Source organism: Atta colombica, unplaced genomic scaffold (assembly GCF_001594045.1).
Source record: "Atta colombica isolate Treedump-2 unplaced genomic scaffold, Acol1.0 scaffold82, whole genome shotgun sequence".
Classification (NCBI taxonomy): domain Eukaryota; kingdom Metazoa; phylum Arthropoda; class Insecta; order Hymenoptera; family Formicidae; genus Atta; species Atta colombica.
In genome coordinates, this window is record NW_017259575.1 from 570,993 (window position 1) to 587,950 (window position 16,958).

The window sequence follows — 16,958 nt, forward strand, 5'->3', positions numbered from 1 at the left end:
CGCGTCCTGATTTTACGAACCGTCGTCTTGATTTATCCCTCACGCTTTTCCCTCGAGCGCGAGATAAGATGCTTCATATCGCGGAATCGCGCCGCGTTGCTTAACGTTTTGCCGGCCCCGCTGAAATAATATTGCGCGTTACGTTCCTCGCGGATGAGTTTAGTCTGGACGGCTGCTCGAAGAACGTTACTCTGGCGCCGCTCTATATATAGTAACCTAACCATGTTCCCGGATTAATCGTTTAAAAGTTTAAATGATGTTGGAACATTTTCTATCTTTGCTAAGTTGAAGTTTTCTTTATTATCCTCGCGGTGACGGTAACGTCCCCCACTTTCGCAAGGATCACAGTACGTGTGACGGACCTCGAACGATTAATAAGTCGCAAGTCATTGGAACGCGGCGGAGTGATTTCGCGGAACGGCATGAATGGCATAATCACCGCGAAATCTTGTAATTTACGTCATTACCGCGGCAATGCCACGCAATTACTGTACGACGCATCGTCAAAATCTGTCGGGTGCCTGGGTGCCCGGGTGACGGAGCGAACAGCAGTTCGCGATTGGTCGTCCGTTATCTATCATCTGCCGCGGGAGTGTTGGAATCATCATCGCGTAAATAGGCTTCCTTGGAAATTTACTTTAAGCAGACGAGAACTCGCCGGGGTTCTCGAACTTGGTTAAATAGAGGATTGAGCTCGTCGCGCTTAGCGCTCAGCGCTGTGCCTCCGACAAATATCGGCTCGGTCTGGTCAAGGTGCCAAATACGTCATCGTCGGCGCGACGATTACCAATACCAATTGTATTCGATATCTTGAATACGTATTACGATAACGAAGAAAACGCGCATTTTCTTACAGAAATTTAATACTGGAAAATAGTGAGATTATTTACTTGTTTTAATTTTTAAGTAGATGGTAACAGCACCCCATATCACCCAGTAATTATTTTGAAAGCCTTGTTTTGGAAGAAAAAAATGAAAAATACTGCTCAGAAAGCTGCTTAAAGTTATTTTTATATATTCTTGAGGATATAAATAATGTAAATTTAACTCTACACACACACACACACACACACACACACGCACGCACGCACACACACACACACACACACACACACACACACACACACACACACACACACACTAGATATTGAAAATATTTATAGCTATAATGATAAAATTTGCTTGGGATATTCTAAGCATCCCACTTAGCTATTAAAGCACTATTATTTAGTTCTTTTAATACTCAAAATATATGTATTAATCGTTATCTTGTATTATTAAATTGGAATTTTGTAAACGATTTAATTGGCATTCTTGTTATAAATACTTTAGCGTTTATTAGTTTAATTCATACTTTTTGCATTTGGAGGATTTCTCTGTTGAATACTTTGAGATATCCATTTCTCTCTCTCCCCCCCCCCCTCTCTCTCTCTCTCTCTCTCTCTCTCTGCATTGCTGACGCACAAAGAGAAGCGATTTCGATTGGTATCCTTGAGCGGAACCGGCAAAGACCTTTTCCTTATTCTCAGTAGCGATCGATCGTCACTCCGATAAACCAAACCGACTCGCTTCGGAACGAAGCGTTGATGTATTATTTATCGTTTGTACTTGCGGCGGTGTCCATTCTAGCATTATACAAGCTAGAAGAAGGAAAAGTAGGTACGTCATCGGCCGATCATCATCCATTTCTCATTATTTTACGACTGTATCGACTTCGTAATAGGCACGGCGCATTTTCCATTACGTATATTTGCGCGCGCAAATTACGTCTAGGAAAGACCGATATTTCTGCATGCGTGACGATACTCGGAACATTTACGTATTAATTATTTTTATTCTTGGGAATCTCTCTCGTCACCTTTTGCGGATATATTTCTGTCAATTACGCGCGTTGATGATCGATAGTTCTCGCGGCAGTGAATCAGCCGGTTTTCTTGGCTCGCGAGAAAATCGACACGTGCCAGCCGTGAAATTTGGAGTAATCCGAATGAGCCACTTGCCGACGTAACAGCGGTTTATTCGTCAGACAGTTCTGATTTAAGCCAAGCTTAAGCTCTGGCATAATCCCAATGCAGTTAACTCAATTACTCTTTCTCGCGCGCGTATGAGAGAGAGAGAAAGAGAGAGAGAGAGAGAGAGAGAGAGAGAGAGAGAGAGAGAGAGAGAGAGAGAGGGAGAGAGGAAATAGAAAGAGGAGCAAAAGTTTCATTCTGTCAAGAAGAGTTTGAATTGAACCATGGCTCATTCCTTCGTTCATCACGAGGAACATTATCAATTACCTGTTTCAATTCCTCGAGAACGCGCTTCTAGGCTTTCTTCTTCGACACATTACATCACATTTGTTCTCAATTGCTTGAAAAAAAGAGAAGAAGAAGAAGAAAAATAACTTTGTTTACCGATGTACAGTTGATTGAACGTCGGTCTCGCGTCGAGACCGGAGAGTAAAAATGAGTTGCCTCTGTAGGTCTTATCTAATATTTCGTCCGACCGCGACTAAGTCGGCGTATATATATATATATATTTACAATTTACATATTGCGCGTGTATACACACATGCGTACACGTATTCTGCGTTCGCGTCGCAGATATGCCGCCGCCGCCGTTTCTTATCAGGGCGGCCGTCGCACGACCGAGGGATTGGCCGAAAGGCTTGGCGAACGTGAATGCATCGCATTACGCGTGCACTGACTTAAGTCGCGGCCGCAAGGTCGGCATTTCTGAGCCGTGCGTGACATCACGTAGATGTACGGGCGACATATACATATTTACATGCGAGGATCAACGCATCCAACCATTGTATCCAACAGGAATGATTTATATACACGCTAATATGTGTATCGAGAAGCATCGAGACGTAACGATAGACACATAAATGTATTTATTAGAAATTCTAGGGCAAGCTCTTTAAGAACGTATTAATACATTGAGATTAACAACTAATAAAAATGAATAATGTACACTGAGAGAAATGATTTTGTTATAGGAACAAATCATGGGAAAGCAAATGTGATATTTGTTAAAAAAACCGATCGATTTGTTACGATTGCAAATTAATTCGTCAATGTAACAAATAATCAATAGTATCGCTAGGAAATAAGAGGCTCATATATATATATATATATATGTGTGTGTGTGTGTGTGTGTGTGTGTGTGTGTGTGTGTGTGTGTGTGTGTATGTGTGTGTATGTATATATATAAAAATAGACGATTGCAGGATCCCAAATCGTAAGAAATTGACCAACTTTAATCAAGTATTCTTCCTACATTTGACTGTGCTTGGTTGGTTTCCTACGACTTATAAAATTCTACGATTATCTACGAATTTTATGTAAACGAATCTAAACGAGTCGTGAGATCTAAAGTTTAGCGGAAATTAGAAAACAGATACAGAGCGAAAAGAGATAATAAAAAAAATTTTTCTCTAAAGTATCCTAAATGATCAATATTATTGTACAATATTGTTGATCATCTGAAAGCTGTATTAAACTTCCAGACTGTTTGTCTAAATTATTTCAACGAGACATCGGTAATATTATACAAAATAACATGTACCACAATATTTTAGCGTTTAGAGTCTCTTTATATAAGTTGTACGAAATAACGACGAAATCTCTCTTTTTCTTTTTTTCTTTCTTCTCATAAAAATACGTAGGCAGAAAGGAAAGAGATGATACCGTGGAGAAAAGAATGTATTGAAAAACAAACTTCAAAATTAATCTCAAATACAATGATACATGAAGATATTTAGAAAAAAATAGCTATCTCTTTTTCCGACCTCTTTTCAAATTCACCGATCGGACGAGACGCAACCGCGACGAAGTCGTTATTATATACAATAAATAAAATTTAATAACGTAAAAAAATAGGTCGAAGTAAGGAGAAGAAGGGAGAAGAAGGGAAGAAAATAAAATGTGCGGCAAAGTGATGTGTTTGCGCCGCCCACGTAAATCTGCGTGTCGACAGGTATCGGGCGCGCGGCGGTTCACGCATACATAAACAATCAGAAGGGGCATCCTACGTGCGCTTTTAACGGAGACACTAAACATAAGTCGGCGCGAGAACGCTCGAGAAAGTGGCGCTCGGTAGGCATGGCGTATCTTACGAAGGCGAAGGCAAGGGTCCTTCGTTTAAACTGGAATCCTAGATATAACAGAGAAGCGCAACTGCTGTCCCGATTTCTGATTGATTCCGCCATTTTTTCTACGGATAATCTTTTAGGATTCTAATTTCGATAATTATCATTATTTTTAAATCTTGATATGTATACTGTAGTCTCCAAAGAGAATCAGTATTTCTTTGTAGTCAGTACACTGAAAAAAAAAATATAGTTATTAATATTAATTTTAATAAACATTTAGTTCAATACTGTCAACTGAACATTTACTTACAGTAAGTAAATATTTGTTCAATAAAAAAAAATTGTTAAATCAAATTAACATTTCTTTTATCAAATAAATATAAACTTAAAAATTAATAAATATTTAGTTGGCAGTATTCAACTAAATATTTATTAAAATTGATTATATTTTTTTTCAGTATAGAAACACTATTGTTATAGGAATCGCACTCCGTTTGCGGAATGATAGATGTAAATATAGGTCGCTATTTTTTCTTTGGACAATTAATTATAACCTTTAAATGTGCTCTTCTCTGTTGCGTTTCTCTGTTATATCTAGGACTCTAGTTTAAACACGCTTGACGGTCACACGCGTTGCACATAGTTACGTAAAACGACATCTATGACGCGGATGATGCACGTGACGTACACGACACGTAACTTGATCTACTTCCGGGAATCTGGCGTAATCATAGATCGAGCGTTATTATAGGTATCATGTTCTTTCGTGTCGATTAAACGCGATGAAAGTCTCTTCCTCTATACGAGCGGAATTAAATTTACCGCTGATTGTATATTACTGCGACATGCCAAGTGTCATTAATGAGGATTATCACGGATTATCCGATTTGCTTCTGGCAGAAAACGCGATCGCGTCGCGTCATTTTCGATCGGCTAACTGTGCAATCGAGCCGCGCTTTCATTTTTATGGTTACGACACGACGCGTCGCGATAGGATAACAGTCTTATACATGCTTTGCGTCACGTCCGTCACGATGTCAGGACGCGAGCGGGCGGGCAAAGCGAATGAGCGAATGAGCGAACGAAGGAGCGTACGAAGGAGGTACAATCGCGTGCGCGATGCTAAAGGTGATGTGAAACTCGAGACGAAGCGGGTAGATGCCGAAATGCAGAGCGAGAGGAAGAAACGGGAGGCGAGGTATGAGCGGATAGACGTCACGTTCGTAAATCTATCCGAGAAGGATACTGAAATGCGGGGGACAGCGCGGCCGGGGAGGAGGGTGGAAAAGCGAAAAACGAAAGGTATAACACGTGTTTGCCATTCGCTTAACCTCCTCCTTAGTGGATTACGGATCCGGTGCATTCCGTTGCATGCGCGCACTCTTTTCCACGCTCGCATTATTTATATTAGCGAGCGAAGACGTACTCATGGCATCGCATAGCACGAGCGGACTACATTTTATTTTCTCTCTCTCTCTCTCTCTCGCTCTCTCTCTCTCTCTCTCTCTCTCTCTCTCGCTCGAAGAAAAAGAAGAAGAAGAAGAAGAAGGAGGCTCGTGGAAGTCGGGCGAACTTTCAGCGCACGATTTAAAGTGTTGGATAATATCCGAGCATCAGATTGCTGCTTCTCGTCTTGATGAAATGAACTGCAATTTGTTCACGAAATATTGACATTCTAATAATGGATCTCAATTATCTCAGAAGCCTCAAAAGCATTATCATCGATATAATCGTTATAATTGTACAGGTTGTTACGATACAAAAAGCATACGTAGTAATTGACATAAATAATAGCTAATCAATATTTTTTATTTGTTACTGTTCACATTATTGTCTTATAATCTCCTTTACTGTGATTTGATTTACTGTGATTCCCTCATTGCTTACGTCTTATTGCTTTACGTTTTTCTGTGTACTGTAACTCTTATCATTACGCCAAGTATCGCTCGAGGACAGTTTGTGGATTGCGACTATTACCGTCTTCTCGAGTACATACGTTCGCTTTCGTCTTCTTCGAGTACACATGTTCGCTTTCCAAATGATATTTATGCATGCTTTATAAAGTGCCCTCTGATCTAGATAAATGTTAAACATTATTTAGCACAATATTATTATATAATTATTTTATATGATATTATTGATGATTTCATTCACAAAAAAAAGAATCTGATATAAATGGCTGTCAAATGTGAAATAATTTTAATCAAATGTTCGGTTACCAAATAATATTAATTAATAAATATTACCAAGTAATATTTAGAAAAGTAAAATTATATTTTGGTTATAACTGAATATTTGATTGAGATTATTTTACTCAATATTTGGTAGTTATTGTCGGATTCTTTTTTCAGTATATTTAAATGATTCAAAACAAATAATTTAGAGACTGTAATACAGTCTCCAGACAATCAATAATATTGCGCAATATCAAATATTATAATAATATTGATAGTCTAACGACTGCTTTAAGCTTTGCCGTTAATTAGAGTTTACGCTTCTTTGGTTCATGTACATGGACGTACGGCGTGCATATATATACATGCACAGACACGCATATGTAGACAAAGGGGAGAAATTTATTTTGCCCGCTGGCAACTGGCAAAAGTTGTACGCGCGGATGAGTTGCGAGCACGTCGCGCGAAACGTTATTAATTCTCAACTTGAGCTCCGCGCGTTAAGTCACGATCATTCATATACAAAGTCATGATAATAACGATCGCTGAAAGTGATTGCACTTGTCGAGAAAACTCGATTTATATTAACACGCATGGACGCCTGAGAAAGCCACCCCGGATGATGAGAGAAACGGAGGAAAAGCCGAAGGAGTCATCATTATTGAGGAGAGAGAGAGAGAGAGAGAAAGAAAAGAGACCTAATACGCTTCACCTTACCACGCTATGCCGCGTGACTCGCATATTTTCGATGCGGTAGCTTGTGTCGTGGCTCTCTCGGACTCCTAGTTACTTAGGGCCGCGACTTTGCGCTTAGAACGACTTAGCGCACGCAGTGCAATGACCTCGTGCAAAACGGGCCTCTCTCCATTTCCCTTTCTCTAACTCACATATGACCGAGTTCTCTCTCGCTCTCTCTCTCTCTCTCTCTCTCTCTCTCTCTCTCTCTCTCTCTCATTGCGAATAGTTTTTGAGTAGCTTAGAGGGGTATGATCATGAAAATTCCGCCAATATATTTTTCAACATTGTCTATCTCTTTGTTTTTTTCCTTGTTATTACGCACACACATGTCTAAATAGTAAATATTTATTTTTTTACTCGATATATTAGAGCAATAATAATAAAGTAAAGATTGTTTCATCTTCTTAAAAGGTGTATACACTGATAGAAACGTTATGTGATTAAATCAACAAAAGAGATGTTGACTAGAAATTCTATTTGGTCTCACCAAAATACTATTCTTGTTGAGTTCTTTTGTTGGTTTAATCAGAATATTTTTCTCAGGGTAAGAAATAATTGTTGATTTTTTCTTTTATAATATTAAGAGAGAAATATATACATTCATCAGTCCAAAGATTGCAACACTTTTTTTCAATTTCGGAACTCAGCCTTGCCTCGTAGAGCGGTAGAATGTAAATAGTCAGATCCATGAATAAGAACCAATCGCTCGTGAGTGAACTACATTTCAAAACTTTCAAAAAGAAAAAAAAAAGTGTCTCGAACGTCAATTTTGGATTGCGCGTAGAACTATGGGTTAAGAAAAAAGGCGGTACTTACTGTAATTAGTCATTACAGGATAATAAAGACGCCGCGATATGCATGTGTAATACAAACGCAAGCTATTCTCATTGTATTATTCTCGGGCGTTCCACGCCCTTTATTTTTACACATAGAAAAGAAAGGATAACTGACGGAAAATAATTATATTGCTAATAGCAGCTTGCAATCTTACTCTTTTCTTTTCTTTCTATCATATGAAGATGAATCTAATGAAATATCAAGCTAAAAAAAAAAACTTAAGAAAAAGATGTTGTTATCGATTTAATGGAGCGTATTGTTACGTGTTTTGCCACTGGCTATCGCCAGCTTGTTGTAAAAGATAACGGTCTCGTCTTTATCTCTTTTCTCTTTGGGATTTATGTCTTACGCTGTAAAAATCCGGCAATCCGGATTCGAAGCGGCGAACCGGGGAGACTCATCCGTTTTGTCACCGATCGGCCAGCTGCACAGAAAGAAAAAATTTGCTATGAACGCTAAGCCTATGTCATGACAGCAAATTCAGTTGGCTAATATAAAGATCGCAAAATTATTTGCTGGTATAACAAATATTCTTTTTTGTACTTGCTACAAAAATTATTTGCAACAAATATAAAACAGTTGTCAAACATGCAAATTTATTTGCTACAAACAGCAAATAAATTTTATTTGATAAATAAATTTTGCAATTCCTTTTGCGTTGGTAGCAAATTTTTTTTCTCTTTGGTTCAACAATACGTTTGTAATTTGCAAACAAGAGCCCGAGTTTTACATCGAGAATGACTGATGCGTCGATCATCGCGTCTCGGTGATGTCTCTATATGACGCGACGCGACGCGACGCGATGATTTGAATGAACGCGCGACGCATAATATCGGTGAATGCGAATGAATATGCACGCGGATCAATGTATGTACATACCGAGCGTGTTACGTTATATTCGCATCAAATTGCGTCTCATTCATCGATGATGACAGCGGAAGTGCGTCAGTGCGATGAGTTGTGTTTTGCGTTTAAAATATACCTTTTTTTTTATATGACTATATCATACTTTCAACAGAAAAAGCAGCTTTGCAACTGTGAGATTTTTTAATACGATTGGTTTTTATTCTTAGTTTCTCTCACCGAGTCTAAATATATAAACCAATCATATTAAAGAATTTTACATGTGTGTGTGTGTGTGTGTGTGTGTGTGTGTGTGTGTGTGTGTATAGGATAAAAAGAATGAATCAAGTTTTCTTCTTGGCACGTAATATTGCAGGTAATAAAAATTCTGTTCTTTTTTTTATTAAAGAATCCTCAAAATAGAAAATATTTTTGCTTTTTCTGCTGAACGTTTAGCCAATGTCTTCTCGATGTCCGTGAAATACAATTTTTGTAGCGTAATATCAGTAATCGATAAGATGAGAAATCATAAATCGGATAAGATGATGTTTATATTTACATCGCTAATGTTATTTGATGGTAATACTCACGTCGCGATGATTTTTCCTTTCTTTTCAGAATGCACTTTCGGCAAGCAGATTCGCGAATTGGGCTCGACATGGTTCGCGGACTTGGGACCTCCCTTCGGAATCATGTATTGCATCAAATGCGAGTGCATACCGGTACGTGTGTATTATATTATAATCCTTTTTATTTCTATTTAAAAAAAAAATAATAATACCTAATATAAACTCGTTACAGTCCGTATTAAAATGTGTCGTATGTCACGCGTTCAGCGTTCGGCGTAGTGTTTAGTAAACAATCAGTACCACACCAGCATTTATTAACATATATGAATAAAGAGCGACGCGTATCCTCTCTCTATCCTTTGCCTTCGAATTTATTGTCAAGAAACATGCTATAATCACATCCTAAGTACTTATTACGACTTTACGTTCACGACGTCGTAATTTTTTTTCTCCTTTTTTAAATTCAAGTCACATCGATGTTTACCGAGTTATGGTATGTTCGAGTGTTATAAAATGGAGAGAGGATAAATTTCTATCGCGAGATAAATTCAACGCAGCGGGTTCGTGGATCGCGTACATTCTTGCGATTACGGTGTTGGGTGCCCTCCGTTTTGTTGCGCGCGGCGTATAATTTAACTTACTCTTATGCCTATAAATGCCATGCTATTGACACAAAGGTTTTGACGTATCAAATGTCGAGACGCCGAATCCGAAACATCACTCGGCGAGCGAGGCGCAGGTGTCCGAGTGATTCGACGGCAGTTGGTTCGCCGACGTGCATCACGAAATACGCACGGATACTTATATATTTATTCGAGATCGCGCAATAATCGTCATTTATATTCCGATTGTACGCATACCTTCTCTTCCCCCTCCCCTTCTTCTCGACTCCGTGACAACGCAACGAATAATCTCGATGCGTAATTCACCGAATTCTTACATGCAATAAACAATGAAACGCTATTGCTCATCCTGTGACGTAATCATATTAATATTCGTGTTGGCCGGGTGTTACATCGTTTGTAAACACGCCGAGAAAACATTTGTTACGCGCATTACGATCGCACGTTAAGCACGACAAGACTGTAGCGCGATGTGACTTCTTGCGATGTGCACTTGTAACTTTCTTTCCTCATGCAGTATATTTCATTAGCATTCGCCAATTTTTTTTCACGCCTTATCGCTGTTTAATATACGCCTAAAGAAATTCCGCGTAATAATATTCTCTCCTAAGGTACCTTATATTCTTGAATATATTATTTCTATCCATTTTATCAGCAGTGTGAAATTTTCACCCTTTATTTTGGTTCTTTGAACTTCAGTGCAGATTTTTATATTGTTTCGGATTGTATAAAAATCTGAAAAAATTCTTACATATCATTGTGAGAGCTTTATACAACATTAAATTTTTATGAAGTTGGATTTTATTTTATTTGTTTATTACAGATTTATATTTATCTATCAGAATTTTTACAGTCAAAAATCGTCTTAGTCTAACATTTCTGGCGAAAAATGGCTACACTAAAAAAAAATTATGAACTTGATTAAATTAATTCCTTTTTATTCCTTTCATTAGAGAATGTATGTATTTAGATTAAATATAATATACTTAATATATTTAAAAACACGTATTCTTTGTCGGAAGAAATAAAGACGAACTAAATTAATTTAGTTAAACAATTTTTTCTCAATATGTATGTATTTTTTTCTATAGAAAATTTTGCATTCGTATATTTTTAAATGCATTCGTACGTTACATTAAATGAAAGATATTTGGCTCAACTCTTGAGTATGTTTTAATCGTTGTTGATCGCGAGGCTCGAATCTGCCATCCGGTCGTTATGAGAATTTCGAGCGCGCCGAATCGTTAAATCTTAATGTGTAAATGTTGCGGAATTTATGCGTGTACTAAACGACGATAAAACACGCGATAAGTAATCGGTGTAAATGCTAATGAGACGCTATCTGATGAGTTTACTGAGAAGAGAAAATTAATTATACGATCGTACAGAAGGAATGGTGTACGATCATTACGTACGACGCCATTAAAATCACCAGTACGGTCAGATCATTAGAGGCCGCGGAGTTCTAATCTTTCTCGTAATGTGGCAATAACAGGTATGATTATGATCAAGGCGATAAAACATTTTGACCGAAGCAATTCGACGAAACGCGTAAAGTCGATTCCGTCGAGTTTCAAGTTAAATTTTGCGAAGCGCTTCGATAGCTGCGCGCGCGAGATACTCTCGCTACGAAAAATTGCTTAAAAATTTTTCGTTCTTGGAAAATATTACGATCGACTGAAAAGATGGATGGAATCGAGACGGAAGAGAAGACGGGAGACGCGGCGGCGCGCTGTTATGTTCGGCTCGTGAACGAAGAGCGCGAGAGCGCGGACCTCTATTTTTAGACTTCGGAGGAATGACAGTCCCTCTTCAGTGTACATGAGGAGCTATTGATAGGTCGCGGTCTTGCTTGGTGGAAGAAGCAGACGCGTCGCGTGAATCACACGTCGCTGCGAGAGAGAAGAAGCCATGTCTCTTCACCTAAAGTCATCACGGGAGCGATGTCGCGTCTTGTCGGACATTGGACACTTGTCGGGATACCCATCGAGTACGGCTCGCCATTTACTTAAAGAGTAGCCTGTTAATGATCGCCTTTGGGAATTTTATGTATCGTTATATACTCAGCGGAGATGAAAATGATAAAAGTGAGCAAAATCGCTAGGGTCTAAAGTTAGAAATATTCTATACAATTCATTTATTCTTGTTTAATTTTTATCAAGTCGTGTGATACACAATCGGACCCCTGCTTATACCATTTTCTCTCGTTGAATCGATCGTGTTGAACGTGCGTCGTTTCACGCTTCAGGAATTCCGTGCGCGCGCGCCGCTCTATAAAACCACCGACTTAATTCTTCTCCGTAACTGGAACCACGCGACTCGCGGCCGCACTTTTAGTAACTGCGTCGCATTGCCGCGTTGCCTTCGCCTCGTAAACATTCTTTCCATTGTCATGCCAGAAGGCAACCAAAAATTAAGTCTGAGATACAATTGAAAAACACAGGCAATAGGAATAATAAGTTTCAACTTATTAGAAACCGTGTATTCTGGCATGTAAGTTGAAATCTATTATTTCCTGTTCCTATTATCTTCTTTTTTTTGAATTGTGTCTTAGACTTACCGCGAGGAAAGCAGATATAAAGATGAAGTAAGACGGCGGGAAATTTGTGCGAAGAGAATTCCGAAAAATTTGCCCAAGGTCGTCTCGTGCGTCTGCGAGAAGAAGAAATTTCGAAATAATCATAATATAACGTATATTTGTTCTTATTTTTATGTCTTTTAGGTGCAAAAGAAACGGCGGATCATCGCGAGAGTTCAATGCCGCAATATCAAGAATGAATGCCCGAAACTCACGTGTGACGAACCAGTTCTACTCCCAGGGCGATGCTGCAAATCCTGTCCTGGTGACTTCAGTAAGTTACGCAACACTTGTCCGTATTATTTTTCACCTCGCTGCGATTATTTCCGGTTAATCTCTTTTTTTCCGATGGTCAAAAGCGTGGGAATGATGAGATAAGCCGAGATAAAATTTTTATGCAATCTTCAACTATACATATACATATACACACAATATATTGATCTATATTGTTCTTCCCTCGATTCATTATCTATAAAGGAGATTGGGAGACTATGATTCTCGAGTATCTTGGCTATGCGATTTACTTCATCCGCATTCTATTGCGACTAGCTAGTGTGTCCGATGAATACACCTAATATTCGAATAAAAAATGAATGAAAATACTCATTTGAATACATTTCTTTTTTATTCGTTAAGAAACGAATTTACGCGATTACACCGTACGCTTAAGTCCGCGACTTATACGATGGGCGTCCTTGTTTAATCTATAGATTAAACAAAGACATTTCTATTGAAAATAAATAATAAATCTCGGAATTTAATGTCCACAAACTAATAATGAACGTCGCGCCCAAGATATCCTATAAAATATTTATAACATACTGTCATATAATCGGAATTACATCGAAATGTGCATAGCGTTCTATCAAATAGATAGATTTATAAATAAAAAAATGTATATGTTTTTTTTTTAATATTTTTCAAAGTTTCTAAATTTCCTTTATAAAATTTGAATATTACAATACAGACAAAAATAAATAAAATTCATTTTTTTTTTACTTAAAGTCATCAAAGTACCGATTATAATTAAGAGGTAACGATTGTTTATTGGAGCTTTTTTTTTTTCAATTTATATTTTGAATAAATATGAATACTCGTTAAATATTCATAATTTTTTTGTGAATAAATATTTTTTGAAAACTCAAAATTTTGAATAAATATATGATTACATTTTTTTTATGTGAAAATTTTAAATAGATATTCAATTTAGAGCTCAATTAGAAATTTTTGTATTCATCGGGCATATTACGACTAGCGTGATATACATATACGCGGATTTCCGCGAGGAGAAATAGAACGTGCGTTGCCCTCCCGTCCACGGTGGAGCCCGTGGAGGAGAGGTGGACTCTCGAAGAATTTGGCCCATGCCAGCAATGCAGTGAAAGTAGTATATGTATCTCCCGCGTTATTGATAAGGCTACCAGATAAGGCTCGCGTGCGCGAATTCCAGTGTGACGGTAATGAGCGCGAATTGGTACGAAACCGCTCCACTTCGAATAGTGATATTATCTCCTTTACGCTTTTGCGCGCCTTATATTTATCGCGCGTAAATTGTTTATTCAAGGAAATTGCAAATTGATCCGTGACAAATCTCCGCGCGGGCGGATTAGAATAACGACCTTTTAATCGATGATTGCTGTCGGCTTACGTACTTTCGGAGTTGTCGATAACAACCTATGCCTTCTAGATATATGCTGGCGAAGAAAGGAGAAACCGGGGTGAAATGGTTTGCCTAGCGGTGAAGAGAAAAAAAGGGACGGATGTGGAAGAGAGAGAGAGAGAGAGAGAGAGGAGGGGGGGTGGGGGAGAGAGAGGAGAGATTAGCGTGGGGAAGATTGACCGATCGCGTTCTCTTGAGAGTGAACTCGAGTTTGTAATCGGTGGAAGAGGACTGAGAAGCAGAGCGGGAGGAACCGGCGACGGGGAGACGGACGCCACAGTTTAGCGCCATGGCGCCGGCTATATTACCGCATGGCGTCACTTCGATTAAGCCGTGCAATCTAAATGTAAATATTAGCATACGTAATGATCGGGCATAAAGCGCGCGATGGGAATAAGAATAGATGGGCGGACGGGACGGGCAGAAGAAAGATAAAGATGGAAGATGGAAGAGTGATCGCGGTAGTGGAAGCAAAGATCCATTCAGTGAGACCGGCCGCGGCGCGGCGGCGCGCGATACTCAGGAATGAGCGTAAATCTTTTCTTTTCTATTCTTTCTTTTCTTTCTTTTTATTTTATTCTGCGTCATTTGTACATGTTCGTTCGATTCGTTTCTTTTGATTGGTTCCGAGTGTCTGTAAACAGAGACGGGGTCGTCGTTTCGTTAAATTTTTACGGTTGCTTATCGCGCGGCTATTGCCAATGCAACGGGAGAGGCGCGCATATTATCAATTAGGTTAATATGACACTTTTGATAAAGCGCTCGTTGTCGCCACAATTCTGCTGTCCGTGCCACGAGGGGATCAACGATGACAGAGCGACGAGGACACAGCGAATCATTTTTGATAATCGCACCGCTCTTTCGACGCCAATTGCGCCACTCCCGCGTCGCTCGTTTATTCTCATAGAACGTTCGCGCATTAATATCACGTGCGCATTAAAGTTTATTTTCTGCACGACTCGCTTGTACAGTATACACTCATCACCCTATACACTCGTCATAATAATCATTGCCGTCAGCCGTCATTGTCGTCGTAGCTGTCGCCGTTGTCTGTCTGATAGGGGCTCGTTGCCCCTACTGATGAAAGGTGAAACTGACCGCAATTAGCAACGCCTGCCTTTTACGCTCCACGAGGAAACATAACTGCGACCCTTGAGCCTGTCGATTGGATCGTCGCATCGATTCTCATTCGCATTGGTTCTCGTCGGTTCTCATCTCGGTCGTGATAGACGACCGAAAGTCGGTCTCGTCTCGGACTCTTCTCGGCAATGCAAGAAGCAAATTAGATATCTTATAGGCGTCTGGAATCAGAAGATGAAACGAAACTCTCGAATTTAGATTCAGATTATCCTGGAAATAAAAAGGGTGAAAGCGAGACAAAGAAATAAGAGTTCTAATAGAGCGCAAGAATACAGCTTTACGAGCGAGATTATCCGCGATCTCCGCCGTTCGTCCAAAGTTCATGACACATTTATATCTCTCTCCTCGAATGACTCTTAATCCTGAGTAACGGTCGTCTTTCGATCCGAAACTGTGTTATGCTTAAGATGGCGACTCTCGATAGTACAATCGCCAACATATTTGTTAGATGACGCGCGTTATCCTTTTTGGCCGCGAAAAAGCGAAACTCAACATCGTGGCCTTGTAAATCCACGTCACCATTGTCGCAAAACATCGCGAAACAAATTTAAAGCTCAACGAGAGAAAGGGAAAAAAGGAAGATGGACAAATCAACCTATCCGCAAAACGAAAATGGAAAGGAGATGCAAAAAAAAAAAATAAACGCGCGGTAGGTGGGTTCAATTAATCGTCGTAATTAACCGTATTATCGGTCATATCCGTCTTTCTCTGATATTAATGGCGCGACAGAGCGGCGACCATCGGTCGTCATAGATCCGATTAGGCAGGCGGAAACGGTTTAGTTAGTAACTGGTCGGCACTCGGCCGTCGGGTGAGGCGTGCTCAGGCGTGCTGTACGTTTTGCGCGCGGCAATTAACGTCTCCGTGGCGCTGAACCGGCGCGGTATGCGCCATAAAAGTAGCATTCAAAGTAGCGGCGGTTGGCGCCAGCCGACTCTTTTCCTACCGCGCGCAGGCATACTTTATGGTCGGTGCACATGCCACCAGTGCCACCACCGGCCGCTGAATCGGCGATTCAATGGGGATCGGGGATCGACGATCGACGATCGACGATCGACCGGTTATTTTTATTTTTACACCCGTCTCGAAGGAGAAACGCTCGGGGAATGGTGAGAATGGTGGGAATGGTGGATAGGGGAGAAACCACCGTCACTATATGCGCTCGATGCTCGATGCAAAGTGCAAAGGACTCGCCAATCGCCAATCGCCAATCGCCATTCTCCTGCGCGCGGCGTCAGGGACGTGAGGAGTTTTATCCTCCTGAGAGAGAGTCCCTATAGAATATACATTTGGCTTTATATCGCGCGTGAGTTACGTCGCATTAATTCCGACGTATAATATAATTTACATGCCCTCTCAAGGATATTCTTTTGTTATTATTCTAATATATTTTATGAATTATTAACATCCAGTTTTGAAATGGAACAAATAGCGCAGATCGTGAAACCTGGCTGAGAAAACTTTTAATAATCCTATAATATTAAGGAGTTTCGTAATTGGTCTTTTTCGCGAACGTAAATTACTGTGCATTGAACGACCGGAAAGATTGTACAATCGAGCGGTCAAATACCCGCGTTTACGACGGAATAAATCTTTTGTTGCAGACGCAGACATAGCGCAGGATCTGCCAGCGCAATTGACTTCTGAGGAAGAGGAGCGGAGCCTGAAACGTAAGATTTTTACACATTTTTGTTAGAGTTTTATATGCATGTGCATAT

General features: G+C 39.7%; 1 protein-coding gene across 2 annotated transcripts in view; it reads left to right on the forward strand.

Moving 5' to 3' along the window:
- Positions 1-16,958, forward strand: part of LOC108692814 (dorsal-ventral patterning protein Sog) — a 32,947-nt gene that overhangs the window by 10,503 nt on the left and 5,486 nt on the right. For both annotated transcript variants that reach the window (XM_018201309.1, XM_018201310.1), the window contains exons 2-4: positions 9,289-9,392; positions 12,585-12,714; positions 16,845-16,910. In XM_018201309.1, the coding sequence (XP_018056798.1) occupies positions 9,289-9,392; positions 12,585-12,714; positions 16,845-16,910 (300 nt within the window). The remainder of the gene's footprint in view (positions 1-9,288; positions 9,393-12,584; positions 12,715-16,844; positions 16,911-16,958) is intronic.